Source organism: Condylura cristata, unplaced genomic scaffold (assembly GCF_000260355.1).
Source record: "Condylura cristata isolate star-nosed mole 26May11 unplaced genomic scaffold, ConCri1.0 scaffold00017, whole genome shotgun sequence".
Classification (NCBI taxonomy): Eukaryota; Metazoa; Chordata; class Mammalia; order Eulipotyphla; family Talpidae; genus Condylura; species Condylura cristata.
In genome coordinates, this window is record NW_004567118.1 from 1,345,798 (window position 1) to 1,372,373 (window position 26,576).

General features: G+C 52.8%; 1 protein-coding gene across 1 annotated transcript in view; it reads right to left on the bottom strand.

The window, feature by feature from the left end:
* Window positions 1-1,618: 1,618 nt before the first annotated feature.
* Window positions 1,619-26,576, bottom strand: part of NMT1 (N-myristoyltransferase 1) — a 28,968-nt gene continuing 4,010 nt past the window's right edge. Inside the window, exons 2-12 of the mRNA XM_004684074.2 lie at window positions 19,421-19,532; window positions 16,686-16,830; window positions 12,342-12,460; window positions 11,472-11,563; window positions 10,619-10,735; window positions 9,766-9,936; window positions 8,868-8,976; window positions 6,781-6,951; window positions 6,075-6,242; window positions 5,072-5,209; window positions 1,619-4,614 (exon numbers count right to left, since the gene is read on the bottom strand). Coding sequence (XP_004684131.1) covers window positions 4,594-4,614; window positions 5,072-5,209; window positions 6,075-6,242; window positions 6,781-6,951; window positions 8,868-8,976; window positions 9,766-9,936; window positions 10,619-10,735; window positions 11,472-11,563; window positions 12,342-12,460; window positions 16,686-16,830; window positions 19,421-19,532 — 1,363 coding nt within the window. The 3' untranslated portion in view covers window positions 1,619-4,593. The remainder of the gene's footprint in view (window positions 4,615-5,071; window positions 5,210-6,074; window positions 6,243-6,780; window positions 6,952-8,867; window positions 8,977-9,765; window positions 9,937-10,618; window positions 10,736-11,471; window positions 11,564-12,341; window positions 12,461-16,685; window positions 16,831-19,420; window positions 19,533-26,576) is intronic.

A 26,576-nucleotide genomic window follows, 5' to 3' on the forward strand; every position in this document is an offset into this window, starting at 1 on the left:
GGGAATCGGTTTTTAACTTGTGTTGTGAAAGCTGAAGAGGACAGTGGAGCAGGACTATTTAAAAAAATAAAGAAACAAGTTTTATTTTATCCCTGGCATCCCCTGAGTACTCTGAGGCCACACCCCAAGGAGGGACAGAGGCAGGAGAGCCCCTTGGGCCTCTTCCTCCAGCAGGGCTTGATTCTGTCGAAAACAAGGAGGGGCACTGACAAGGAGGGGCACTGACGCGTCACAGCCTGCAACAGCCCTGCCCCCTCGAGTTCAGAGCTACTACATCACGTGACTGAGGACACCAGTCCACCCCCCCCCCCAAACACACAGTGGAGTGAGGGGGCCTGGAACGGGCAGGGTGGGCACAGGACTGCGGGACTGTACTCAGGCCACATTGATAAATGCCGGGAGTCGGTTCTCCTTCCTCCAGCCAACCAACTGACAGGACTGGAAAGCCACGGCTGGTCCTGGCTGCCTCGAGGCTGGGAGCAGGCACCAAGCTGCCACTGCAAAGCATCCAGAGGCCAGGCAGAAAGGCAGCTTGCTGGGGTTAGAAGTGGAGCCCCGGCACTCTGGGTTCCACTGCTGAACAAAGGCCCATGACACAGTACCTGGGGGGAGCATCCGCAGCCTGATACAGGAAGTGACAGCCTCCCCCTACTCCACTGGCCACAGACTCGTGCGTGAGGGGCCCCGGGGCCTCCCTGTGCAGCCTGGGCTGGCAGCCAGGCGCTGGGGCTCAGGGCTGCGGGGAGCACCGCGGCCCCAGGTGGGAGGCAGGCTGAGTGTGGGGGCCAGTCCCCCCCACAGCAGTACTGCTGGCCGGGGGCCGGGGCTGCCAGGTGAGCACTGGCCCCAGGAGTAAGCCCCCCATTCTCTTTGGTTTGGTGTGATGAAGGATTTACTGCGAGGGTAAGAACCCCAATTGGGAAGGCAGCCTTGAAAGGGCAAGTCTTTAACGCAGGCAGTTTAACAGGAACTGAAAAGTGAGGTGGGGGTGCAGAATCACCCTGTGACTCTCGAGGTCCCTGGGTGGAGGCCACCCACAGGGCTGGTTCTCCCAGCCCCAAACTAAGGGCAGGGACGAAGGCGTGAGTCTGCAGGAGCTAGCTTCCTGGCGGGCTGAGGGCGAGGCGTCCTCTGGGGATAGGCCTCACAGGGGACTTCAAGGGGCGGGAGGGCAGGCCCTCTCCTGTCAGGCCCAGATGCCCTGGCCAGGCTCCCAGGCACTAGCCCAGGGAGGCCTAAAAGGAGCAGGGGGTCAGGGAACGGACGAAGAGTCCCCACGGAAGAGAAGGGGGATGGAAGTCCCGGTGCGGTTTCTCGGGCCTGGCCCCACACGGGTTCGGGAGAGCGGCAGGCCTGCGACGCTCCACAGAACTGACTGGCCCGGGCCGTGGGCAGCTCTGCCAGTGTCCCTGTGCTGGCCCAGAGCCCAGCTGCGCGCTTACACGGTGAACTGGGTCAGTGCTGGCTCCGTGCTGGCGGAGCTACCTTAAGGGAAGCCTCGCTGAAGCTAAGTCTTCAAAAGGTGCCCTCCACTGTGGCCTCGAGGGCCTCGGTCAGGGAGGGCGCCCTTGCCCACCGGCCACCGGCTGCCCCGAGAAATACCAGGATGGCGGGAGGGTTTTGTTCAGCTGCTTTATTAGAAACGAGTGAGCAGTCTCCAGGGGAACAACATCGCAGTTCGTATTTCCTCCCCCACCCTGGAAGTGGACGCCCCTCCCACAGTTCAGAGAAAAGCCCAGACAAGAAGGTGAAGAAACTTCCCCCTTCCCTATTCCCAGATGCTGCACAGCACCGGCACTCACTTGGCATACACCTGCCTATCACAGCCTCCCCGGGAGGGGTCTGCAGGCCTGCCTTCCCTCCCCCTTCCCAGACTGCAGCTCTGAGCCTCCCTTAGGTTGGTTAAGTGCTGGTCATCTTTGGGCAAAGAATTCAAGACCACAGGGACACCCACCTCTGGGCCTCACTGGCCAGCAAGTGAGGAGGGCGCTGTAGACAAGGCCTTGTTTTTCATTCTACCGAGGTGTTCAAGCTTGGTGTGGGCCGGCCTTCAAGCCGACGTCCGCCTCTTCGGAAGCAGGCCCGAGCCCCTGTGCGGACCTCAGTGTAGAGCTGAGCCCTCCTTTCTGGCCAGCTCTCCCTACAGGGACCAGAGGCAATAGGGACATGCCGTGGAGTCAGGGATACAGAGTCAACCCAAAGGCAGAGTCTGCTGGACACATGGAGTCCAGAGCCCAGGGTCCGAGAGGAACTCTGGCGGCACAGACTGGGACAGCTGCTGCCTGAGGCAGGTCAGTGGCGAGCTTGGAGGCCCCGGATCTTCCCTTGTGTGGTTCCAGCCACCCTGGCACCTGCATTCTGCAAGGCTTGTGGGGAGGCCCCCAACCCCAAGCCGTGGTTCGCTCTGACCGGAAACCATGGAAAAACCCAGAGGACAGGAAGGAGACCGACGGCAGCCACCGAGCTGAATCCTGCAGACCGGGGCAGGCTCCTGCCAGGAGACACCAGCAGTCTAAGCAGTGCACCATGTGGTTTTGGAGGGAGCTACTGGGATGTCTCCAGGAAATCTTTTTCTTCTAGAGCAGTCACTGAGACCTCACGGTTTCCATTCCACAACCTGGGCAACCCAAGCAAAGCACACTACCGGGGCTGTGGTGCACCCCGAAACTCAGAGGCAGCTCAGGGTCCTGGCCCAGAGCCAAGCAAGCCTACGGCAGGGAGCCTTTCCACACTCCAGGCCCCAGGCAGGCAGGCAGGAAGCGGATGCTTTGTTCTCCAACATCCGTAAAGCGGCCCAGAGACTGGGGGGCTGGGTCCGATGGCTGAGGCTGTTAAGGCCCCTTTTCCCGACGCCTCTGGCTGCAGAATGCAGTGCGCATCTTGCTGAGAACAGCAGCTTCTTTGGTCTGGGTATCTTGGAGTCAAGGAGTCAAGAATCAGCCGCGGTCCTGGGCCTGCAGTGTGCGCACAGAACAACGCCCAAGGGAGGTGCCCAGAAGCCTGATGACAATCCAGTGCAGTGGCGCTGCTGGCGCCAGGAGCTGTCTGCAGAGGGTGGCACAAGCCGCCAAAGGTGTGGCCCCATCCCAAGCACCTCCTCCAGCTTTGGGGACTCAGAAAATTAGCCTCTGGCAAGGCTCACCCAGACCCACCGCCTGAATGCAGCCCTGCTGGCCTGCAGAGCAGGGCTTCAGTTAGTGGCACCACTGGGCTGAGTGCGGGGGGCAAGGAGCCGAGGAGTGAAAGCAGCCAGGGACCCCCACCTGCACACCGGCTAGCCACCCACTTACTTCCTCCCAGAGCAAAAGCCACACACCGGCCTGTGGGGCGTGGAGGCTAACAATTCCACAGTGCACTCCCGCCCAGGCCACCGGGCTGTGCGCGCAGAGGAAGGCCTCCAGGGGCGGCCACGCCCCAGCGGCACCGTCAGTAACCAAACCACCACCACCAAGTCCACAAAACATCAGCGAAAATCAGATTCAGACAATGGTGACAAGAAATCACTTCTGCTGCCGAGTCGAGAGCGGCTCTGACCACCAGTGCCCGTGGGCTGTGCCCTGAACTCCTAGGAGCACAACAGCTGACGGGTTGGAAGGCACAGGCCAGGGGCTGCGGGGTCTGGGCCCCACGCCGTACTTGCCCGGCCACCCTGGGGGTGTCAGGGTGCTGGCTTTTTGCTCTAAGGTGAGCCAAGCAGGGCTTGCACTGCTGGGGTCTCCAAGGTCCCAGATGCCACAAGGAGGTCCAGGGTCCCCTCACACTGCCAGTCGTCCCAGGCAGCGGAGAAACACATTGCACAGGGAATGTGCCCCCATACGGTTGGCAACAGCTGGCTGAAGAGCCTGTAAGCCGTTGGCAGGGTGACTTGCTAGAGGGGGCAGGCAGGAGTGGGGGGCGCGCGATGAACACAATCTGCTTCCAAGCACTGTCGCTGCTGCCCGGTTCCAGGATGCGGAAGGGGCCCGGCCCCTCTGGCAGCCCTCTCCTCCCCCTGCCTCCTGAAGCCAATACTCCAGCCCAGTCAGAAGAGCACTGGAGAAGACTCCCCACTGCAGGGGATTCTTCTTTCCCTGCTCCCCCAAGAAGAGTCAAGCCTGCTTCAGAAGCAAACAATCCACTGTACCAATGTGTTTGTCTGCACTGACCTTGGATTCGAATTCTGAGGAATGATCTGGATTCAGTTTTTCATCAGAGACCAGACATCCTTGCACATTTGGAACATGAAAGATATTTAAAATATTTATATATATATATATATATATAATATATATACTTTTATTATTCACCCGTTAACTCCATAGTATGCCAATCACGAGCTAGTTTTCAGCAGTTACATTCCCTTGATCATGGCTGCAAAAGGATGTAATTAATTGGAAAACAGGGAGACCAGAGACACGGCCAGAGGTGACATCACGCAGCCTACACGATCGCAATACAATCGTCAAGTTCATTGGCGGTTTGCTAAAGCCGGTTCAATTCTGCTCCCTTTGCCAAGGATTCTCACGTTTGTGAAAACTGGACCAACAAGTGGTGGGGTTCCGTTTCCTGGTTTGAATTCTCAGTGGCTTTATCCAGATTCTCACTGGCAACTGGTTACTGTAACACCAGCCCAACCTAGGAGAGCCAGCGGGAAGAGCAGTTGAGTTGACGGCTGTCCCGAGACTCCCGCCCCCACCCAGCCCTGACGCTCACAGGACGAACCTGAGCACGTGCCTGGGCGGAGGGGCCAGCCTCCGGGCATCGGCACCCACTCGGCCACACCAGGCCTTGCAGAGCCACTGATCCTTCTTGGAGAGCAAGAGAGCACAGGTCCCAGCCTACCACCAGCTCATCCACTACTTTGTAAATGCTGATGAAACCCACAGCCCCGGGAGCCGAGGGAAGGGCCAGGGACTGACCCTCTGCCACCTGCACACCGGCTGTCAACCTGGCGTCAGGAGACCTTCCAGGGACCCAGGCTGGTGCTGGGCCCCAGACCCATGGCCCGGTTTCTGCTGGAGACACCAGGCCCTGACTGGCCAGGGCTCCCTCTGGCAAGGGCCTCGGCAGGAGGCTGCACAGGCAGACGTACCTTCTCTGCCCCCATGCTGGGGCACTTCCAATTGTAGAGATAATACTGCAGGTTGCCATCCCCTATGCCAAACTTGAGCTTCTCCAGGAAGGTTTTGTTCTCCATGAGATCCAGTGCATTGAACACGTCAAACCCTTTCTGCATGGCACGGGGGAAATGGGACCAGATGAATGCGGGTGAAAGCTGCCTTACCTGTCTGCCCTGTTTACCCCTAGGTGGCCAACAGAGCCGTGGCTGTGTCCTTGTTCAATCTAAACTCCAGCCAGCACCCAGTTCTCTAGTGGGGTTTTCACAGTGCCGCCCCACCTGGCCTCTCCTCAGTGTCCCTCTAAGCACACATCCCGCACTCAGTGTTTAAGCCGCTGCTCCCATTACTCTGTTTTACCTCCCTCAGACTCCAGTAACTTCCATGGCCCTCTCTGGACACCAAGTCCCGACCCCCCTGCTCTGAGAAATTGGCTCCTGTCAGTGACAGATCATTTGCACTGTCCCTTCACTCCCTGGACATCTTAACCCAAAGCCACCTGTTAATTCTTCCCAAATCGGTGAGAAGCCCTCACAGGGCAGCAGGCCAGACTGTCCACAGCTCGTAGGCCCACAGAGGTTGGGCCCGGTGCAGCAGAACCCCCAATTAAGGGCTGACAGATGACGATGCTACTCCCCACCCCCCATGGTCTACAGTCAGCCACTCCAATGACTCACCACGACAGAGACCAATTTCCCCATTCCCACGCTGGGGGGTCGTGAGGCGAACCCCTTCACTCCCCAAGCAGGCCTGGCTATTCAGGCTCCTTGGCATCGCCTCCCGTGAGAACGAAACTCACTGAATCAATCAGGGAGTCAACGTCTTCACTTCCTGCGGGTGCTCCTTGTCCCTCTTAGCTTTGAGCTGCTGGCATAAAACTCTGGGCCCTCCCTAGCGGAGCAGGCAGGTGAGGCGTGCGTGGGCAGCTCACCACCACCGCTGCCCCACAGAGCTCCGCGCCGCCTGACGGCTCCTCACCGTTTTGGCAAGCACGAGGGCGTCGCTCATGAGGTCTAACAGAGGGGTCTGGGTGTGAACATTGTAGAAAGAATAAGCAGCTTTTAGACTCTTGTGAGTTGGATGGTTCATAATGGTGGAGGGAAGCGTATAAAAGCTCAGGAAATCTGTCACCTCTCCGCCGGCATTCTGAAGGAAGACAGGAAGGGCAACTTCAGCCATGCTCTCACCCCCTCAGGCAGCACTGCCCCCCTCCCCAGTGGGTGGAAACTGACACAGGATATGTATGGAGGGAAAAGCACGCGGCCTAAGGCACTTGAGGACAGAGGAGGAGAACCAGGCCGGACTGAACCAGGCCGGACTGAACAAGGCAGACTGGGCTGAGCCAGTGACACCGCCATGCCAGGGGCCTCCTCTGCCTCCTGGCATTCCCCAGGCTGGGTCCCCAGGTCTGGCTGGCACTAGCACAAGCCGAGACAGGCAGGGAGTTGCGGCCTACCTGACTAAGAGCGGTCACTTCTCTCGCCAGTGTCACCAGTGGGTGTGGGGCAAGCAAGCCACACCTTTCTGTCTCAGGGAGGACCAAGCACGATGGTCAAGAAAGTCTAGGATGGTGACATTCCTGTCAAATGGCTCCCCAGTCCTGCCAGGCCTGGGCAGCCCAGGAACTGAAGGGGACGGCTCTCTGCGAATGTGTCAGGACCCTAGAACACCGCTCCCCACTCACCTCCACCACAAACGTGTCGATGATGTTCTCCTGGGGGTAGAACCAGTGCTCCACCTCCTCCTGGCTCATGACCGGCGTGAGGTGGAACTGCTTCAGGTACCTGGTGAGGAGCTGGTGCACTACTGGAATGTCCTTTTTTTCCATTGGTCGCAGTCCAGCTGTCTTGGGAGTCTGCAAGGAAGATCGAAGATTCAGCATGAGGGGCGCCGACGGCAGGCATCCTGGCAGACGTCGTGCTGTCCCCTCCTGGCCCATCGGCCAGGCCCCAGGAGAGGATCCCGGGCCATACCTCCCCCTACTGGGCACGAGTCCTGCCTCCTTGGCATCTGCTGGCCCTTCCCCTCCTCACTGAAGCTGTCATTCTTGTCCCTGGTAAAGGCTGTAGCTTCAACCTCTTACCCACATGCCCCAGAAAACACTACCCCTCAGGCCCTCTCTCGGCTGAACTCCCTAACACCAAGCACAGGACACTGCCCTCTGGCCCTGCTGGCTGCTCTGGCTGTGTCTTCTGTCCCTTCAGCCCAGTGGTCTCCAGTGGGGGCATTTGACAATAGAATGTTTTCAGTTGTCACATCTCAGGAGAGGAAGCTACTGGCACCCTGGTAGAAGCCCTGATGCTACTCACTAACCTGCAATGCACAGGTCAGTCCCTTGATAAAGGTTTCTCAGGCCCACAAGGCCAGTGACCAAGAGCAACCCCAGCGATCCCCACAGTGCTGGGCAGGCTGGCCCCGCGTGCCCCCACGAAGCCTCTCCTGGCTCCCTCCTCCAAGTCCCCACACCGCCTCCCACTGAGCGGGAGCACATCTCTTCCTCAGGAGGCTGTCTCCACCCTCAGACAGGCCCCCAGGCACAGGAACATGGAACCCCCAGGCCTAGCAGTATCTGCCTGTCATCAGCAGCGCCCCCAGCAACACAGTGCTGCAAATTAAGTGAGAAGAAAAGTACTAAACTCCTGGGATTTAACCTCAAATCAGAATCCCACCCCATTTTCTTAGAATCTGCTTCAGTGACGATAGCCAGGTGATGCCCCGAGGGAACAGACCCTCTAAAGCTTACACCACAAAGGTGGAGCCAGTCAAATCTGAAATCGGTGGATCAGAGCTTCCAGGCCTCAGTCATGGCTGGTGCAACTGCCCCTGTGGAGGAAGCTGCTCTCAAAGTGCCCTTCCAGGCTCACGCTGCCAGAACTCCCTGCTCAGCCTGTCTCCAGGGAACACTTAGGGATCTCACTGGCACAAGCCAGAGCCCACCTCATACCCTGTTCCGAAAAAGACACCATGCTGGGGTGCTCACCTGCATGTGGGGAGAACCCATGATGCCCTCAGGCAATGCCCGCTCTGCCTGCGGTCACAGGGCATCTCTGGGAAATACACATCATGGCCCCATGCCCAGTGGTTTCTGGGCACCCTAGAGGCCCCAGTCCCACGGCAGGGTAGCCCACTCCCAGGCCAGTAACCCCACCTTGGCAGGTAACGCTTTGGCCTCCGCTGTGTGCACACCGGAGGGAGCGCCCTGAGGGAAGGAAGCTGCTTTGAGACCACCAGGATGCAAACCCACACAACTGGGGCACAGGGCACACCTGTTTCTTTGGGGAACCAGGAAATCAAGACCAAAACCAGAAAACCAGTTCACTCTGGAGTGAGCTGCTCAGCTCTTGTGGCAAAATCTGGACTGGGGCACTGGTGTCAGGAACCTGGGCCTCCCTCGCGCGCTCGGCCTTGGCCGGTCGGCGGCAGACCCGCTCCGGCTCCTCGCACCGCGGAGCTCGGCACCTCAGTGAGTGCGTGTGTCCCCCAGCTTTACCAAACTCGGAGGACAGGTGCTGTCAGCCTAGGAACAGATGGCAGGGAAGCTAGCCCAGGAGCAGGCGCAGGAGGACTGAGAAAGCCAAACTCAAATACATACAGCCTGCTATTCATAACAGCGCAGAAATGGAAAGTCTCAGAATCTGGAAATCGCGTTGGGCTCCTCTTCTGACCCAGCTCCCCCTTCCTGTCCTGCACTAAAAGCCTTGCTCTTCCTGCGCGGGGCCAGGCTCTCCCGGCCTCTCTCGCCCCTGCCCGTCACCCCGGAGCACCACTGGCCTCTGGCAGTCGGTAGAGCTTCATGGTACGCTGCATAGTCATATTTCTGCTCAGGTGGGAAAACTTCACTTCAATCAGCTTCCGTGGGTTTAGTGACCGATGCCAGTACCTGCGGGGACACAAATGTCCTGTCCTCAGAGCATTCTGCCAAGTCCAGACAATGGCACGTAGGTCTCCAGACGGCCAGCAGGTGGCGCGAGACACTCGTCAGGCCCCACTTGAGCCCTCTGGCCTCCTGGTCTCTCACCTCCCCCAGTGAAGGCACAGCTGCCACAGCCCTTCCTATTTTTGATCCTCCTATCTTTCCTTCTCAATTCCAAAAGCCTTTGTTAGAAAAATTGTCCGGGAAAAGCAATCTCACTCCTGGAATCAGGTCAGTGGAAAAGACCCACAGTTCTCTGGTTCCCCTCCTCCCTCTTCTGCACTGCCTGCTGTTGCTCTGATGCTCCAAGACAGACTGCTCACTTGTTTCAGACTACCTGTTAAGGCAGGGGGGTCCTTGGGTGATGCAGGGGCCCCCACAGATATCCAAAGCAAACTAAGGCAACCATTTACAACTTTAGGAACTTGACCATAAAATCCCAGACTGGGGCTCATTCTTTACAACTGAAAACCTCAGCTGACTCCCCACTTCCCAAGGGCAGGAGTCCGGGGAGCTGGACGTGCTAACCCTTCAGACAGGGCATGCATTTGCCTGGCTGCTCTTCTATAGCGCCCCCCTCTATGCTCCCTGCCTGGCTCCAATGGACACCCACCACCCATCTTATCAGACCCTGGAGAAGCCAGATGCCCTGGGGACACCCTGAGCCGAGGGGCTGAACTACAGCCCCCAGGGGCACAAACTCAACTGTGGTGGCCACGCCAGTCTGTCTAAGACCTTGTGAGAAGACACGTTTACCTGCAGGTGCCAACAGGCTTTGGTAATACCACCCCGGCAGTGTAAACAGCTTGGAAAATGCCCTCCAGATGAACCCGCCGGGTTATCTCTCGGATCAGGACTGGAGCCACTCTCTTGGAGCGCAGTTTCTTGTGCACACAGAGGAAGTTGATCTCCACCATCTTTTTCTCTCTGGAAAGGGAATCAAAAGCCCAGTGACAAGGCCTTTAACACACACGTGGTACATGCCCCGCCCACAGGCCTGCCGTCTGCCCTAGCCCTGCCCATGGTCAGTGCTTGGACTCCCTCCCGCTGCTCAGTGGTGCCAAGCCAGGGTGCCCACACTTCTTCCAAAGGGAAGGGAAGGGGGCTCAAGAAAGCCCTCTTATGTGAAGATGCCATCAGCATGTCCCTGCTGAATCCCTAGTAGTAGGGTGGGGGTGTCCCTCTTTCAACAGGCAGGGACCCCACAGGGCAAGTAAAGCGTTATTCTAAGATTTCTGGGCTGATTCCCATGGGCAACCCTGGCCTGCAAGCCCAGAAGATGGGCAGTGGTTGATCCCACTGCACGTGAAGAGCAGAGCTCGAGGCCAGTGACTACTTGGAAGTCGAGTCCCATTGGCTGTTTCCCAAGCTGCTCCAGGGCACCACCATGTGGCAGGTGCATGTACAAGCAGGAGCCTCAGCTCAGCTAGGGCACTGCCAACGGGTGGCGGGACCCTTCCAGCCTGCTCAGACATGGGGCCCAGTGACATTCAGCAGAACAGACGGCTCCTATTGTGAACTCCTATGAAGGTAAGTGTGTCACTGCTTCTCCTCCCCTCCCTCCCGGACCAGCACAGTGGGGAGCTGCGGGGGGTAGCCCTGGGCTTACGTGTCATAGATGTGGATGTTTGCTGGGATGGCGCTGATGAACCCAACCAGTTTCCGACTGGAGACCACTCGAACCCCACAGTGCCACTGGGGGAGCCAGCCAGGCGGCCGGAGAGCCCTAGGAGAGAGACGGGCTGCGGCTGGAGCTGCCTGCTCTGGGGCTCTTCAGGCTGCGCAGCTGTGGCGGGTTCCAACCTCCCCAGGGTTAACAGCTGGACTGTGTTTAGGCCAAGTCCTCCTGGGCATGATGGGCACGCGACCACAGCCCTCTCTGGCCCTTAGCCCACTTGGCCTACTACACACGCCCAATCCAAGGCTACGGCACTGAGGACTCCCCACCTGATCCACTTCCTTTGCGCTCACGCGCTCTGACAGCGAAGTGAGAGGACCGGCCTCCTTGGCCTTGAGTCCAGTGGGCCCCGTGGGTGGGAGCTCCTGGGTCTCTGCTCTCTGCTCCCTTTCCTCCCTCCACCTGACCGCCGCTCCTCCCGCTTCAGGCAGTCCCCTCCATCCCCTTTCAGCCTCGGGTCTCCCTTCCCGGATTATTAAATGTGGCCAGGAGTACAGTGGGCAGGCGAGGCCATTTCACATACCCGAGGAGCCTCATTTAACTCAGTAGGTCCTGTCTCTCCTCCCCTCCTTAGAGAAGGTTGCCACTCAGCAGGTGATCCTGCCTTCCAGGTACCAATTCCACAGAGGTCTAAGCCCCAAGGAAGCCAGTCTCCTTTCAGAGGCAAGAACTCAAACCTTAAACACTAATTAGCCGTTCAAAGGTTGGCTCCAGCGGGGGTGCCCGGTGGTTGTTCTGCCCAGTGCCTTGCCCCACTGGCCATGAGAGAGCCTTTACAACTTACCACAGCAGAAACTCTGGGGAGTAATCAAATCGGAACATGTTGTCATCATCTTCCACGTAATTCTCATTCAGGAGGGTGTATAGTTCTTTCAGCTGTGGAGAAGTAAGGGGCCGGCTTAGAGGTATTCTGCCAGATGGGGGACCAACTCCAAAACCCGGGGGGCTGCTCTAAGCTTTTCAGAAGGACAAGGCAAACTACCAAAAGCTACGTATAATCTCACGAACCTTTTCACTCCAGGCATGGCAGGGAGTCTTTTGAAACAAGGACCTAGTTGTAATACAAAAATGAGTCTCCACGGGGCAGAGCGGCAGATCTAAGTACATAAAGTGGCAGGCCGAGAATGCCACCCGCTAGCCAGCTAATGCAGCCTGAGACGCGGGAACGAATGAACAAGAATGAAGCATGGGGCCTCCCTGCTGGCGCTGGGGGTGAAGTCTCAGCACTGTCAAGCTAGCGCCAGCCACTGGGGCTTCAGTTCAATCCCAGCCAGGGAGCTGGCCTATGTGGCGCAGCAGGCCTCTCCCTCTGCCTCCGCCGCCCCCTCAGCAGTGTGTTTCAGTGGATCCGCCTGTTCTGCTCCCCACTCTGTCTCTGGCGAATCCTCTACACCCTGCACCCTAGTTCTTCAACACAGAAATAAAATAAATCTTAAAAAAAAAAAAAGTAAGAGAAAAGGGGTACTGCGTGGGAGGGCCACAGAGGTCAACAGTCAAGCCCCCAGCCAGCCTGCCAGTGCTACTGAGATGGAGCCTGAGCAGGGCCCACAAGAGGGTCAGCTCTCAACAGAGTCCTCAAGGAAGGACTGAGGAGCACCTGTCCTGAGGTCTGCGGGGCTCATGCGGCGAGTGGCAGCTGCCCAGACCTACTCACCACGCCACGGTCCCCCAGGTCCAAAGCGTCCCAGGTGAAGCCCTGGGGCAGGGTGTAGGGCTCCTGGCGGATGTTGTCTTTGTCAGGCTCCACGGGGCCGTGGGTGTTCACCACTTCTCCTGGAAGAAGAGCACAGCCGTGAGCCCCACCCTCGGCTGCTGGGGGAGGGAGGGGGTCTGCTCTGAAGGGCCCCAAGCTGAGTCACGCTGTGCCTAGGCACCCCCGTCTGAAGGACGCTCTGTGCTTGGCAGCTGCAGACCATCTACTTCTCTGGCTACCCGTGACCCGAGGGCCAACTCAGGGCCAAACTGTGGCACAATCACTGGAATCCACGGTGCTGGCTGTTTCAGAGCTCTTTTTAAATTTCCCTTCAGTTACTGAATGACAAACATTTATCTTGACGAATCTGGCTTCCTGCCTTCTGGCTGGTGTAGAGGGTACTGTCAGGCCCAGGCTGAGGGCACTGACCTGGCTGGATTTAGTAGGAGTCACAACAAAGCTGCCTTTGTATCAATGGCAACAATGTCTCCGGCCACTCCTGGACCAAATGATGGCAACGAGGCGCCAGGCCCGATCTTGGCCCTGCTCTCAGCAACATGGGCCAGTTTAGTGCTGCCGCCAATTCAGGCCCTGCTGTTTCAGAAGTCCTGCGTGTTTGCTGGGCCAAATCACTGGGTCCACGTGATGCTGCCACCGAGCCACCCTCTGGCACGCATGCCCTTCTCTATGGGGCGTGCGGGAGTGCGAGGGGGGCCAGAAGACAGGGCACCAGGTCCCACCACCGCCAAACTGCTTATCTGAGAAACCTGGGCAAATCAGCCGCTTAATTTTGGCCCTTGGAATTAGTCCCTGTAATTCAAAGCTTAGTTACGCTCATACCTGGAAGAACGCAATGTCGGTATGCTTTGAAAACCAAGCCTTCAAAAGAGGCTCACTCAGTCCACTGCTCTGTACACACCACACTGTGTGTAATTCACGCTTCCCATGGCTCTCAGACTGCGGCCCAACACCCTGTCCAATGTGTGATTGGCAGCTCGTGACCCTGCCAGCCACAGGCCCGCCCAGGTGACCAACAGCCAAGGACAGCGCTGGCCGGTGGACCACCTCCTTCATGCTCACTGGATGCCAACCTGCGCCAGGCACTGCACACAGCACCACAGGGAAGAGGCGCATGCCCCTGCCACAGGAAATACTGGCATCAGGGAGACATCCAAGGAACGACACGGCACCCCAAGTGCAGAGGGTCACAAACTGGGATGCACAGCGAACAAACAGGGATACTGGCAGGGAAGCATCTGGCCCCCCAACAGGTTTGCTCGGGAGAGGGAATATTGTTTAGTCCCTAGTTCAGACACTGGTCTTTTGGTAAATTAGCCTTTTAAGAATTAGTTTAATATCAATAAATCCACTTCCGGTTTACCGACATGTTGTTTAAAAAAATTGGGGGGGGGGCTACAAAACCAAGGGGGGGCCAAGACCTTTGGGAAGCACCAAGGATTTCTACTTGAGTCTTGTCTAGGCGATAGCTCATTTTCCCCATCTTGTACTAAATTTACTTGTCCAAAACACATTTAACTTCAGATCTTTTTAAAATTAATTTTTTTCCTATCTGATTTCCACAGACCAGGCATTGGTAAGCTTCCTCACAGCATTATAATAATCAAAGCCGAATCTCGCCATGCAGGCTGGTCACAAGGTTGGTCACTGCAGGCAGTGAGCATTTACACTTGCTCTTTCACCCAATGTTCACACATCCTGGAAGGTACCGGTCTGTGGCAGGAGAGAGGGTTAAACACATGGAGGAAAACAGGTAAGTAGCAGGCACCTGCCCCCAGCATGCCCCAGAGCCACAGTGGCCCTGCAGGGCAGAGGAGGCGGGGAGGCACCGGCCAGGGAGGGGCCCCGGAAGGTCTGTGGCACGGCCTGGGGATGCAGAAGGGCCCTGTGAGCAACCGGAGGCTGGGCTTGATCCTCGGGCAGGGGCAGGTCCTTTGCAGGTGCTTAAGGGGCAGCGGAGGAGGCGAGACATCTTTAGATTTGTATTTTGAACTACTTTTTGATAAACAAGTTCTCACAGGTTATCTCCGGCTGAGGAAGCAGTCAGAGAAAACACTGAGGAAAACAGGATACTTTGCACTGCTTGCAGGCTGGGGTTCACCGGAGGTGAGAAGCTGCCCAAGGCTCCTCCTGGTCTCTGGCCAATGCCCCCATTGAGGCTCAGGTTGTCCTGGTCCACGGAGTGGGGGGGGGCGGGGGGGGCGGCGCCTGTCCCCCGGCACCCAGTGGCTTCTTAACACCTCCTGCTGGCTAACTTCTTCCAGGCCACCTGAACCAGTAAATGACTGAGGACACCACATGCCCTAACAGAAAATCCTGGACTTTACTGAGTTTCTTTCTGACATTCATCCTTCCCCCAAATTCTCTGCCATCCAAGATTCTAAGCCGAGTACTGCAGTGCAACTGTGAGGGCCTAGGATGAAAGGAAGAGCTGAGATTTGGGAGACTGAATGGAAGGAGCAGAACTGGGGGGAGGGGAGCCTGGCGGTGTGTGTGTGTGTGGGGGGGATTTTCTGTCGTGCCCAGAGCAACCAAGTGCAAGTTCACATGCTCCCTTTTTCACTCATCTAAAAGCGGTCAGTCAGCCCACAGATGTAAGCCCCAGAAAAGGATAATGCTCCCCTCGACTATACTAGGAAAAATGGTGACTTGTAAAGGGAATGGCATGATCTGAAAAGGTGCCAAACATTTATTTGGAATACAGAATTGTTGAACAGTCTAAAACACTGATTAGAAGGCCTTTCGAGGGTGAGCTTTTAATCTTCTAAAGAATTCTAGGTTCCTTCAGTGGAATATAATCTAATGATTGCTCTCCCAACAGAGGGGGGAAGGTGAAGATGCTCACCTGACAGACACAAGTTTTACCACTGTTAGTCCTATTTAAGTGGGGAAAAAATAAGGTAAGCAGCTGTAAATCGCAACCAAATCTCCCAGGGATACTCCAAGGTAGAACTAAAGGGACCCCTGTCCCCCGCCATGAAGACCAATGACATGTGTGACTGGGCACGTCCCACAGGCTGACTCTGGGAAGCAAAGGGCCACTCCACTTGGGCTCGCTGACCAGGGGCCTGAAAGGCAGACCAGTCGGACGTGCAGAGCCCTAGCCGCTTGCTACCCAAAGGTACAGATCTAGGTCCCCTCCTCCCTCCTGGGCCTTGTACGCAGGTCTGTGCTTGCTCCTGAGCTCTCCGAGAAGAAAGCTGGATACCGAGAACATTCACAGGTGAAGAGAGGAAGCAAACAGCACGACAGATCTGAAGAAGCTCATAAACCCCAACTTGCCTTTTCATCAGGCCCATTCTGTGCAAATTCCCAATGCAAAATCAAACTAACCCAAAACTCTGTCTGAAAACTGGGCCAATCTCCATGGGATCTCTGTGTGTTTCACTCAGAAGTGGGGTGGGTGGTCCTCCACATTCTTCCTGTTCCTTGTGGGGGAGTGATCACTGGGACCTGTTCCTGGTGAGAACTACTATGACCCAAGGCCTGGCTGGAGGACTCAGCCAGTGGGCTGATGTGGACAGTCAAGGTGGCCGGGGCGGGGCCCTGGAGCAGCACCCACTGCCGAGCACCTCTCATAAACACAGATAGTGCCTGGCTCCCCACTGCCCTCTGTCCAGCGCCCACCCCACAGGGTGCACTTCAGGCAGCTTTTGGATTGTGACCAAGGGTCCAAGAACTGCATTCACTCTAGAGCAGAGCTGGCACATGTTGGAAGTGGACACTCCCGCAGCGAGCTCTGTGCTGCAGGTCTGGAGAGAGCCCCACGAGCCTGATTTCTGTAAGCTCTGCACGCACGGCCATCCTGCCACCTGGGGCACACACGCGGGCAGCAAGGCTGGACTGCTGCCCCCCTCCGAGCAGGCAAATCACCTTGGGCACAGCTATTCCACATGTCAGGCCATCACTGGGAAGCAAACTGTCAGTGTTTTCTATCCAGTACACATGCACCAGCTCAGAGACAGGGTGAAGGGGGGGGAAGCCCCCTGTCCTGATTAAACAGTGGCCCAGAGTGTCCTCTCTGCAATCTGTGCGCGAAGAAAGGCCCCCGAGTGCCCACTCACCATGAGCCAACGCACAGGATGGTGATGGGCCAAAGGAATTCTTTGTCTCAGGTCCCTGAATAGCAGCCTTTTTAAAACAATACTGCATTTTAAAGACTACCCTTTAAAAATATTAGCCAAGTAACCCAGAAGTCTGCTGTCTTCCCGCACAAATTCAGCATGAGACCCCCAGCACACCTTAGGCAAACCTCGCCCTCCACTAGGGAAGAGAGAGCTGGCATACCCAGTTTGGGAACAGGCTGCGTGTCCCAGAACTGGTAGCTTCGCTTGCTCGCCTCCTCCATGGTTTTGGCAGGCCCTTGGCCCACGGAGAACAGCTCGATGGCCTTCTGTATCTCCTGGATCCTCTCTGCTGGCAAGGAGTTCATCTGGACGAGACAAAGGTGGGGAGAGAAAGGCCCTTATGTTACTAAGCGGTTGAGTTAATTAGAAGTCTGCGAATTAAGGGGTACAACTCAAAGAAGGGGAATGGTTCCTCTGTCCTAATCCCAGAGGTCGCATGTTGTATGCTAACTGGGGGTCAGGCTGATGATGGAGCTTCCTACAGGCTTCCTCTGCCTCAGTCTTGTACTACACGCTCCGTGAGCAACTGCAAACGATGCGGAGAGGGCTAATACTGAACGCAAGTTACCCACGATCCCACTCTCAAGTATATAATCTTTGTCATCAACAGTCTTAATGTGGGAGGAAGAAGACGGTGGGAAGGGTGAGAAGAGGAGGCAAACGCAACTTTAGATTTTTGCATGCAAGTTTCAAACACACACACACTTTTCAAAAACTAAAGTTGGGTCGTAGAGTACTATTCTACAAACTGCTCTTCTCAAAAGGTTATGTCTCAGGGACCTGTCCGTGGGGATACACACACCTGTTGGTGCAACCACTGAGCCCACCCGTGGTGTGCATGGCTCTGTGTCATCAATCACCCCCGCCACGAGTGTCCTGGCGGTTTCATCCTTCAGTTTTACGAACAATGTGGCAACAGACTTTCTTGTATGTCTACTTGTTCACTGATAAATGTATTTCTGCGGGATGAATTCTTGGAAAGAGACTTGCTGGGTCAAAGGTTGTGTGTATTTAAAATTATACTATATAAGATCAACTTGCTCTCCATAAAAGAGAATTTAACAACACAATAAACAATGTAGTTTTCCCAGCCTGTCATTACCACATTTATCAAGTCTTAATCTCCGTCAATCAAGGAGAAAAAAGATATTGCTTTAATTTTCACCTCTTTCCTTGTCATTTTAGCCATCTTTTCATATACTGATTGGATATTTTTACATTTTACTTTTTAAACATTTATTTATTTATGCATATAAAGCTGGGGTGCAGGCCAGATGCAGGAGCAGTGAGAAGATTCACCAGAGACAGAATGGGGCGCAGAACAGGCAGATGACAAAGTACACTGCTGAGGGGAGCAGTGGGCAACACCAGAGAGGTCTGCCGCGCCATGTGGTCACCTCCTGGCTGAGGACCGAACTTCCCAACAACGCAGCTGTGGCCAGCTTGCAGTGCTGCGTTTTAACCCGCTGTGCCACCAAACAGGGAAGGACCCATTTTTACTTTTTTTGTGAACTGCACACACACTTCATTATTTTAAATTGACTGATTCAAGTATAACAAATATCTTTCCACCGATTTATCTATCTTTTGACATTCACAGAGAAATTTTAAAATTGTCAATATATCTTTAGGCTTCTGAGTCTTCTGTTAAGATTATAGAAATACCCAGGATTTCTTGCATTAACTTTACTATTTCTTTTTTACTCCCACTTAAATTGTAAAGGAAAAGACTAAAAATCAACAGGTTTGACTGATACTCCCAGGAAATAAGACTACGTATCATTTCAATTTTCCTCCTCTCCCTCTTCCCCCTTCCTCTAAATTCTCTGTACCGACCTGCGTTACTCTCATAAAGGGCAAACAGAAGGGCCGTTAGACACAAGGTGAACCATTTTGTTAGGAGCTTGAGCTCAAATTCCTTGGGAGTCATCCAAAGACCCTCCAGACAAGCAAACAGAGCCCCAAAGCCAAGGCACAGGCTAGGGCTGGAGCCCCTGACTGAAAGACTTGGGTAAGTCTAAGTCCTCTCCCCTTTAAAGTGGGCGGGCGCGCACCCTTGAATCACCTTCCTTGTGAGAAGGTTCGGGGTTAATTTAAACGAAATGCCTGGCAAGGGCCTGGCCAGCATGGACGTCAGTGATTTTTAACAGTGGATTTGAAAACAGCAAATAAATGATGAAGCCAGAGCGCCACAAGGAGGAAGAGCATCGTGGGAGTGCATCGTGTGCCACGGAGCAGTGTGGGTATACTGCACGAGCAGGGCTCTTGGGGGTCTATGAACTGTTTCATGGGCAATTCCAGAAGAGGACCTGGGCCTCCCCTGTGGCCTACTTTGAAGAGGACAGCACTCACCTGAAATGCAAGGTTTTCTTTGTTGGATTAAAGAGACAAAACCATCCTCCCCAGACTTCTGGGTCTTGTCAGTGTGTCAGTCTTAGATTGCGAGCTCTAGGCCAGTGGTTCTCAACTGGTGGAACTAAGAAATGGACTCTGCGGGACACCCGGTTTTCATCAGAAAGGCGATAGCATTAAGAGTGTGCCGGAAATACACCAAGGTCCGCCTAAGCAGGCAGGGACTGGCGACGGCGACCTGAGAACCACTGCTCTAGGCAGAAGGCCAGTCCGCGGCCCGGCACAGCACCACATGCGGTTAGGCACCTGTCAACGCGGGGGCCATGCGTGGGGGCAACGGCTAACCTGCTGTGTCTTTTAAGGGACCATAGTTTCATCACCTAGGTCTAGGGCAGCAGAGGGCAGCAGAGGGCTCCAATTCCTCCATCTTGAAGTAATACCAGTGGAGATGGTCAATCTATATTGCTCCTATACATTTACCCCAAAACTTTCTCATCTGAAAAAGTCACTTTTAGTCACAAGAAAACAGAGCCTCCTTGTTACCTTCACAGGCTGATGATCCTGGGCCGAGTCCATCTCACTGCCTTTCTCTTTCTTCTTCTTTTGTTTCTTTTTCTTCTTTTTGGCTCCAGTGTCATTGGCTGGACTCAAACCACTAGAAGACAAAGTCAAGAGTGATGGAGGGTTTTTTAAAATCATCTAGGCACTGAGTTTGGGAGTAAAGGCAAGGAGAGAAAAGGGAAAATGATGAAAAGCCATCTGTTTTGAGCCACACTGACAAAGAGGTCTCTGTGGAGACAGACTCTTCCTTAGTCAAGCCTCTGGCTTTCAGAAGCAGACTTGAGGATGGAGGTCCCGGAAGGGATACTTGCAGGACACCAACACCACTCTCTTCCCACTGTACCAGCCACCAGGGAGGGTCGCTGTGCAGGGAATGCCCCATTCGTGTGAAGGGAACCTGTCTGTGCTTTTATTTGATATGCCTATTTCTGCAGGTTGCCAGGCTGCTGGTACCAAAGCCAAATGGTTGTTAACTGGATGTTCATATCACCAGTATTTGCTTAGAGCCCTAATTCTTACAGGCTGAGACACAAAAGTGATCTTGGGAAAACCTTCCACACCCTTCTGATGCACTGGGATCTAAAACATAAGACTTGTGGAAAGGGAAGAAGATATGGAAGTAGGCAGCTGAACAGTGTTGTGTGCAGAGAATCTGGGCACAGTCTGTGTCCAGAGCGTCAAGCGATCCTAAAAAACAGCAAAATCCGTCCTGCAGGATGGGGAACAGCGTCTGCAGCTCAGGCTGCTGGTCACCACACACAGAATCCAGACAAAGCCCTCGGGAGCATGGGCAAACACTCCTGCAATGAAGCGATCACAGGAATGTGTGAATGTGTTAGCACGAATGTACGTGCTCCGTCACCTTCCCTCGGTATGACACACCCACTGAAGCAGTGTTTTCTGTATCCTCTCAGTATCTTCACTGAAACATAAATCATATACGGTGTTGGACATTTTCTATTCATTTGCTCCCAAATGTTTTCTCTGAATTTTTGTAAACTTTAGGGTAACAGTTTTGAATTTTAAGGTTCACCTTGCAACTTGCTTTCCTCATGGCTTTTGTGGGTGGTTTCTGCCACTTCCAGCCTGATGTGGAGGCTGTCAGTCTCAAGTGGCTCAAGCCCCTCTGCCTTTTCCCTTCCCTGGACAACTACAATTAGGAGGAGTCCCGCCTGAGAATACAGTGAATTCTACTCTGCAGATCAGCTAAGCACATGGTATTGCATATTCCAGAAAACCAATTTTCAAAGAATTAAAACAGTATGGAATATATTTTCCAATGCCATTATATAAATGCCATTTAAGACTGATTTTAAATTCTGAAAGCCTGATCACAGCAAGTCACACTCTGTAAGGAAAAGGCACTAACCACGCAGTGCCGCTACCTGTCTAGTGTGTCTTTAGACTTCTCTTCCAGTTCCTGACAGCAGTGCTCACATCCAGACATTATGACCTTACACCTGGATTAAACTGACCTCCAGTGTTTATCCCCATGATTTTACAGTCTTGCTGTGTCCAGCTAGTAACCTCTAGACAGCTGAGGGACCTCTTCGAAAGGGCTTTCCACGTGTCCCTCCCTAGCTTGGAAGTCCATAGTAAAAGCAGTTTAACCCCGAAGGTACGAAGCCTAGATCTTCCCCAGGCCGCTTCCTCTCTGACCATCCAGCTCATCCACCTTTAACTTGGCGCCTGCAGTAACTATCTGCACCCACCCGGCCAGGCCTCTCCCCAGGCCCCCAATGCAGACACACTGGGAAGTCAGCAAGATCCAGCAAAAGCTGGACGTTAGTCCAAGTGTAAAGTCATGAACTCCGTAGCAAGTGCTTCTCCTAGGCACTGTATTAATAAGACATAGAAGACATACATGAAAGGAAGACCGTAAATTTCCAAAGGAAAACGAGCTCCTTAAAACCTGATGCTCAGCTCAACTCTCTAGGCCATGGTAAAGAAGAGGAACCATAAAGTCACTTATGGCCAGCAGATAATTTTTCCTTTTAGTGGCTCAATTTTATTAACACACATAAGCCCATTTGCACCTATGACAAATTTATGGATTTTCTTAGTCCAAAGATAGTCTCACTTTGGCCTCACAATTATCAGCAGACGTAGCATGACCTGGCTTACAAGACAGTGGGCAGCAGACAATGCAGCACCCCACTGCTGATACAACTTGTAAAGGTCAGCATATGGAATGGGTTATCTGGTCCCTATGTATCAATGACCCCAAGAATCATTTTTTAAGCCCATGGGAAAAAATCAAAAAGAAGAGAACATGAACACGAAGAACTGCTGTGTATTAACCCAGTGACTATTTTTTGGACCCAACTTGACATCAGGAAAACTGAAGAAACTGCTTCCTCCACCACTACTCCGCCTCCGCTCTTCACATGTAGTGGGGGTCCCCATGCAGCTCTCACCACAGAGGCCCCATCCTGGTGCAAGGACGTTGGCCTGCAAGTGTTCTATTTTATTTCTTTAATTTTTAAGATTTGTTTTATTTATTTTGCATAGTAAGAGCTTGGGAGCAGACTAGAGGGTGGGTGGGCATGGGGTGGGGAGGGGGAGGTGAGAGGATTCCCCAGAGACAGAGTGGGGAGCAGAACAGGCAGACTGACAAAATACATTGCTGAAGGGAGCAGCGTGGAGACAGGAGAGGCCTGCCATGCCATGTGGGTCAACTCCCTGGCCAGGAATTGAACTTGTGCTGCAGTGGCTGGCAAAAGCTTGATACTGCTTAGATTTTTAACCCTGCGCCAGCAGGGAGGCCCTTGTTCTATTTTATATAATAAAAATACAAGGGCCTGGCAAGCTGCAAGATCTAAACTAAAATCAGAGAGCTAATTTCATTTTCTTTGTATTATTTTAAATTTGCACACAAAGCAACAATCCTGTTTCAACTTGCACATCAAGCACAGACAGCAGAAAAACAAAGGGAAGTTAAAAAAAAAAAAGACACTTTTACTGGGCTGCCAGGTATCCATGAGAACACACTGTGAGCTCACCCTGGTCTTACTGTCAACACCCCAAACAGGAAGACAAGTGACTCAGAGACTTCCAAGGAGTCCACAGCGAGTTTTCCAAGTAACTATGATAATCTTAATTATTAACAAGTCAAGCTCTGAGGCCCTAAGAGTAGGTCTTCAAGTAGTATTCCAGGAAGCCAAAATCATTTCACAGAAGAATGGTCTTAACTTGAATTTGGGGAGAACCAAACCAGAGGACCCTGAGGAAGCCCTGCTAGCTGTTCTCAAAGAATTCAGCACTGTTCTTAAAAGGACCCAAAGTCCATCTCACTGAGGAGTACCCCAAAACATGCTGGGATTCTGCAAGTTGAAACAGCGATCGCTCAAGTCTACCAGTCACCTTAATGCATTCCAAAAACACTGGCTAGAACCTTGGAATACAGCAAATCAAAGGCCAACTTTGATTCATTAGATAACAATATAATGTGCAGATAATTAATGAAATTTGCTTTGGGGGGGTGAGAGGGAGTGAGGGGTAGAGAGGGAGGGATGGAAAGGGAGAGTGTACCAGCAATGGAAAAGGAGAAGGAAGCTCACATAAAAAATTTACATTCTGAAGTAAAGCTGATCAACTCAGTTCATTAGTGACCAACCTAGTGAATACGGGGTGAATCAGCAGAAAGATCCAAGAGAGAAGAAAGCGATAAAGAAATGTCATTTTTAAACGAAGGCTAAACTTTCTTAGTTCAAAATACAGGAAATCCTATGGATATCTGATACAAAGTCAGGGCTGGGGGAGTGGTAGATGGAAAAGCGACCTCAGTACTTATTTCTTGAAAGAGGATGCAGGGCCAGGGTGTGTGAGTGGGCAGGAGGGAAGGGTGAGTAGACGAGTGGACGGGTGGACGCATGAGCAGACCAAAGCACAGTGGTGAGGGTCCATCCCGCAGGCCTCTTCTCAGCCCCACTGGGTGAAAAACCTCAAAGATGTGGAGCTAAGGAACAGAGCGCTGTTCTTGTGGGACGGGCGCGGAGCCACCACACTGCCAAGGCACCTCAGGGCCTGAACCTGCTGCTTAATGAAGAAGAAACCAAGGCCCAGAGACCCTGAGGCAGGGAGGTCATCAGCCAGCTACCAGGACCCAGGGACAAGCTGCCGGTCTCTAGAGACCTGGACCATGTCTCCCCAAACTCTACAGAGATCTAGAAGGATTTATCTGAGAAACCTCCAAAGCCACAGAACACTGCTTTATCACAACGTTTTGGGCATCAGAAAAGCAGAGGAGAGTGGGCCTTCTTTTCTCCAAAAACCTCCCCCGACTCTCAGAGTCTCCAGATCTGTGTGCTTTAACATCAGGCTCTGCCAAGCAACTAAATGTTCTGTATATAGTAATGTGTTGCTTCCTGGCTTCCCAAAGAGACAAAAAACTTCCTGGGTAGAGGAACCACATCTCATCCCGCTGCCTACCACAGCACTTCTGTAAGACTGAGCATACTGTCAGAGTTCAATGAGCATGGGTCTGCCTGTCGCTCTCCAGGCAGAAGGCACTAAGCCCTGAAAGGCTAAACCCCATCAGCTAAACCCCATCAGCGGGTCAACAAAATCGCTTTAGAACATTCCCATGGGGAGGCTGTGTTAATATTTTGTGAAAGCAAAGGATGCTGTGCTCTTTGGAACCAGGGGCTAAGATTTTCTCAATGATCAAGAAAGTATCATTTCTTATTCCTTGTCTTCTCCCTCCTTAGGGCCTGTCCTATTCATACACCACTTAAAACAAAAGCTTCACTGTAACTCTTTTCAAATGGTTTCAATGTCTTAAACACAGACCACAGGTTTAGTCTGGATAAGAAAAGAAAAACCAGGTCAGAAAGTAATCAGTCACTGTTTTCTACTCCTCAAAACCAAAAGTTAATTATCTCAGCTAAACAAATTTAAATTTTCCAAAGAAACTAAATAAAGCCTAGCTTCTAATACCCTTCTGATTCCACTTCTAGACATCAGGAAATCCTTCAGCAAATCAATTACTCACGAGGTATGATGTGCTCACCGGTAATCCTATAAGTACTCAGAAAGCCCTGAGAGACAAGAGAGCCAGGTGGAAACCACATGGCATGAAGCAGCTGTCTCCCTCTGTCCTGCTGTGACAGCAGGGTCACCTCACGCAGCACCCCAAGCCCTGAAAATCTGCACCAACCAGTTATTTATACATAAAATTGCTTGTGAATCCTAAGTGATGGGAAAAGTAAAAACACGTCAGTGCTGCCATCAGGGTAACCCAGGAGGCCTGTGAAAGGAACAGCAGGTTGTGGGAAGAGGTTACAAAAAGATTGCTTTGGCTGCCACCCTCTGCCCTCCCTGGGAGTCAGCCAGAATTCTGAGGGCAAACAAGCCTCCTGTCAAGGAAAACTGGTTTTTGTTTTTTTAAGGGTCGCAAGAGGTCTGATAAATGGTTTAAAATGGGAGTGAGACAGAAATGTAAATTCCACATCCTCTGGGTTGGTTTGGTAAGCCAGACTTGTAACCTGGCAACTCCAAGGTCAAAGCAAAGGCTGTACAGAAACCATTTTCAGTAATTTTCTGAACAGTGACTCAATGCTGGCAGCAATTTCACCCATTAGAATGATCTCCGCAAACGATACTGGTCTGTCAAGAGTTTAAAGGGGCCAGCCATCACCATCAGCAACTGGTTCTATAGTGTGGGCAAGTCCATGGGTTAGTGAATGGATCAGAAAACATTCAGATACAGAAGTCAGTGCTGCAGGGGCAGGAAATGCAGCAAGTTCAGGTGGATCCTCTGGGGTGGAAAGGGGGAGGTGGGAATGCAAACCCCACTCTCCCTGCAAAGCTAACTCGGTAGCTTGTAGTGGGTTCAGCCTGGCACCGGCACACAGCAATAACAACAGGAAACACAGTGCATCCTCGGTGCCTCCTTCCTTGTGCTCTCAGGAGAGGATCTGTGTTTTGTGTGTCTGACATGTAACAAGCCTAAGAGCACTTTCCCTGCGAAATTCAAAGAGAGGCATCTAGGGTAGAAAATTCAGATAAAGGGTTAGAGAAAGAGCTAAAGAAGCATCCTCCTAAAGTTACTAATTCCATGGTTCAAGTAGGTTCAAGTATTTAAGGACGTGCAAGGAAAGGGTTAACTGCAGACTAAGTAAAGCTGGGAAATTTTACAGTGAGCACATTAGTTAAACAATGTGAAAAATCAGCAAAACTGGTTTGCTATAACAGCAGTCTCCTTGAAATAGACTCATTTACTTTTTCATTTCTTCTGCTTTCTAGTCTCTTCTCTTTGAAGCAGCTCTTGATTAGCTTCTTTTTAATTGCCATATAATTGGGAAATAAAATTAGAACACTTATTTGATACCAGTGATGAGGTTACTCTTCTCATTTCTTCTTTGATCTAGTTTTGACAAGCCAAAAACTGAAGGGAGAAATTAGGAAAAAGGGACCAAAAAGACTGCTGCTCTCCATGAGCTGGATGCAGTTATCAGTCATCAACTAAATGTGGAGCTACTCTAGGAGACTCTGAAGAATGAAACAAAAGCAAGTAAGGATAGGCTTTATGGAATCTCCTTTCAAAAAGCCCTTACTTTTCGCTTATGTTTCTTCATAAAGGAGATGAGCTCCTGATTAAGAATCCATCTTAACCTGTGCCCCTAGAGTTAGGGAGTTGTGTGGCGGGTGGAGGGAAGCAGAAGGAGGGAACATTCTTAAAGAATGTTCTTGATAAGAGGCTTACCAGCTTCTTAAAGGCAATGATGAAATTACAAAACAAATTCCAAAAGGTTCCTGGGAACAAAATAGCCTTAAAAGTTCTCTCCTGGCCCTCCCTGCTGGAGCAATAGGATAAAGCACAGCACTACAAGCGAAACACAGCCACTTCAGTGCGAGTTCCATCCCCAGCCTGCGAGGTGACCCACATGGCGCAGCAGACCTCTCCTAACCTGCCTACTGCTCCCCTCAGCAGTGTACTTGGTCAATCTGCCTGCTCTGCTCCCCACTGTGTCTCTGGTGAAGCCTCTCACTGCTCCTGTACCTCTGGCCTGTACCCCAGTTCTATATACATAAATAAATCTTAAAAAAAAAAAAAGTTATTTCCTGTTCTGAAGCACCTGATAAACGTTACTAGTGCATTAACCCTAAATTAAAATCTACTGCCAGCTGATAAGGT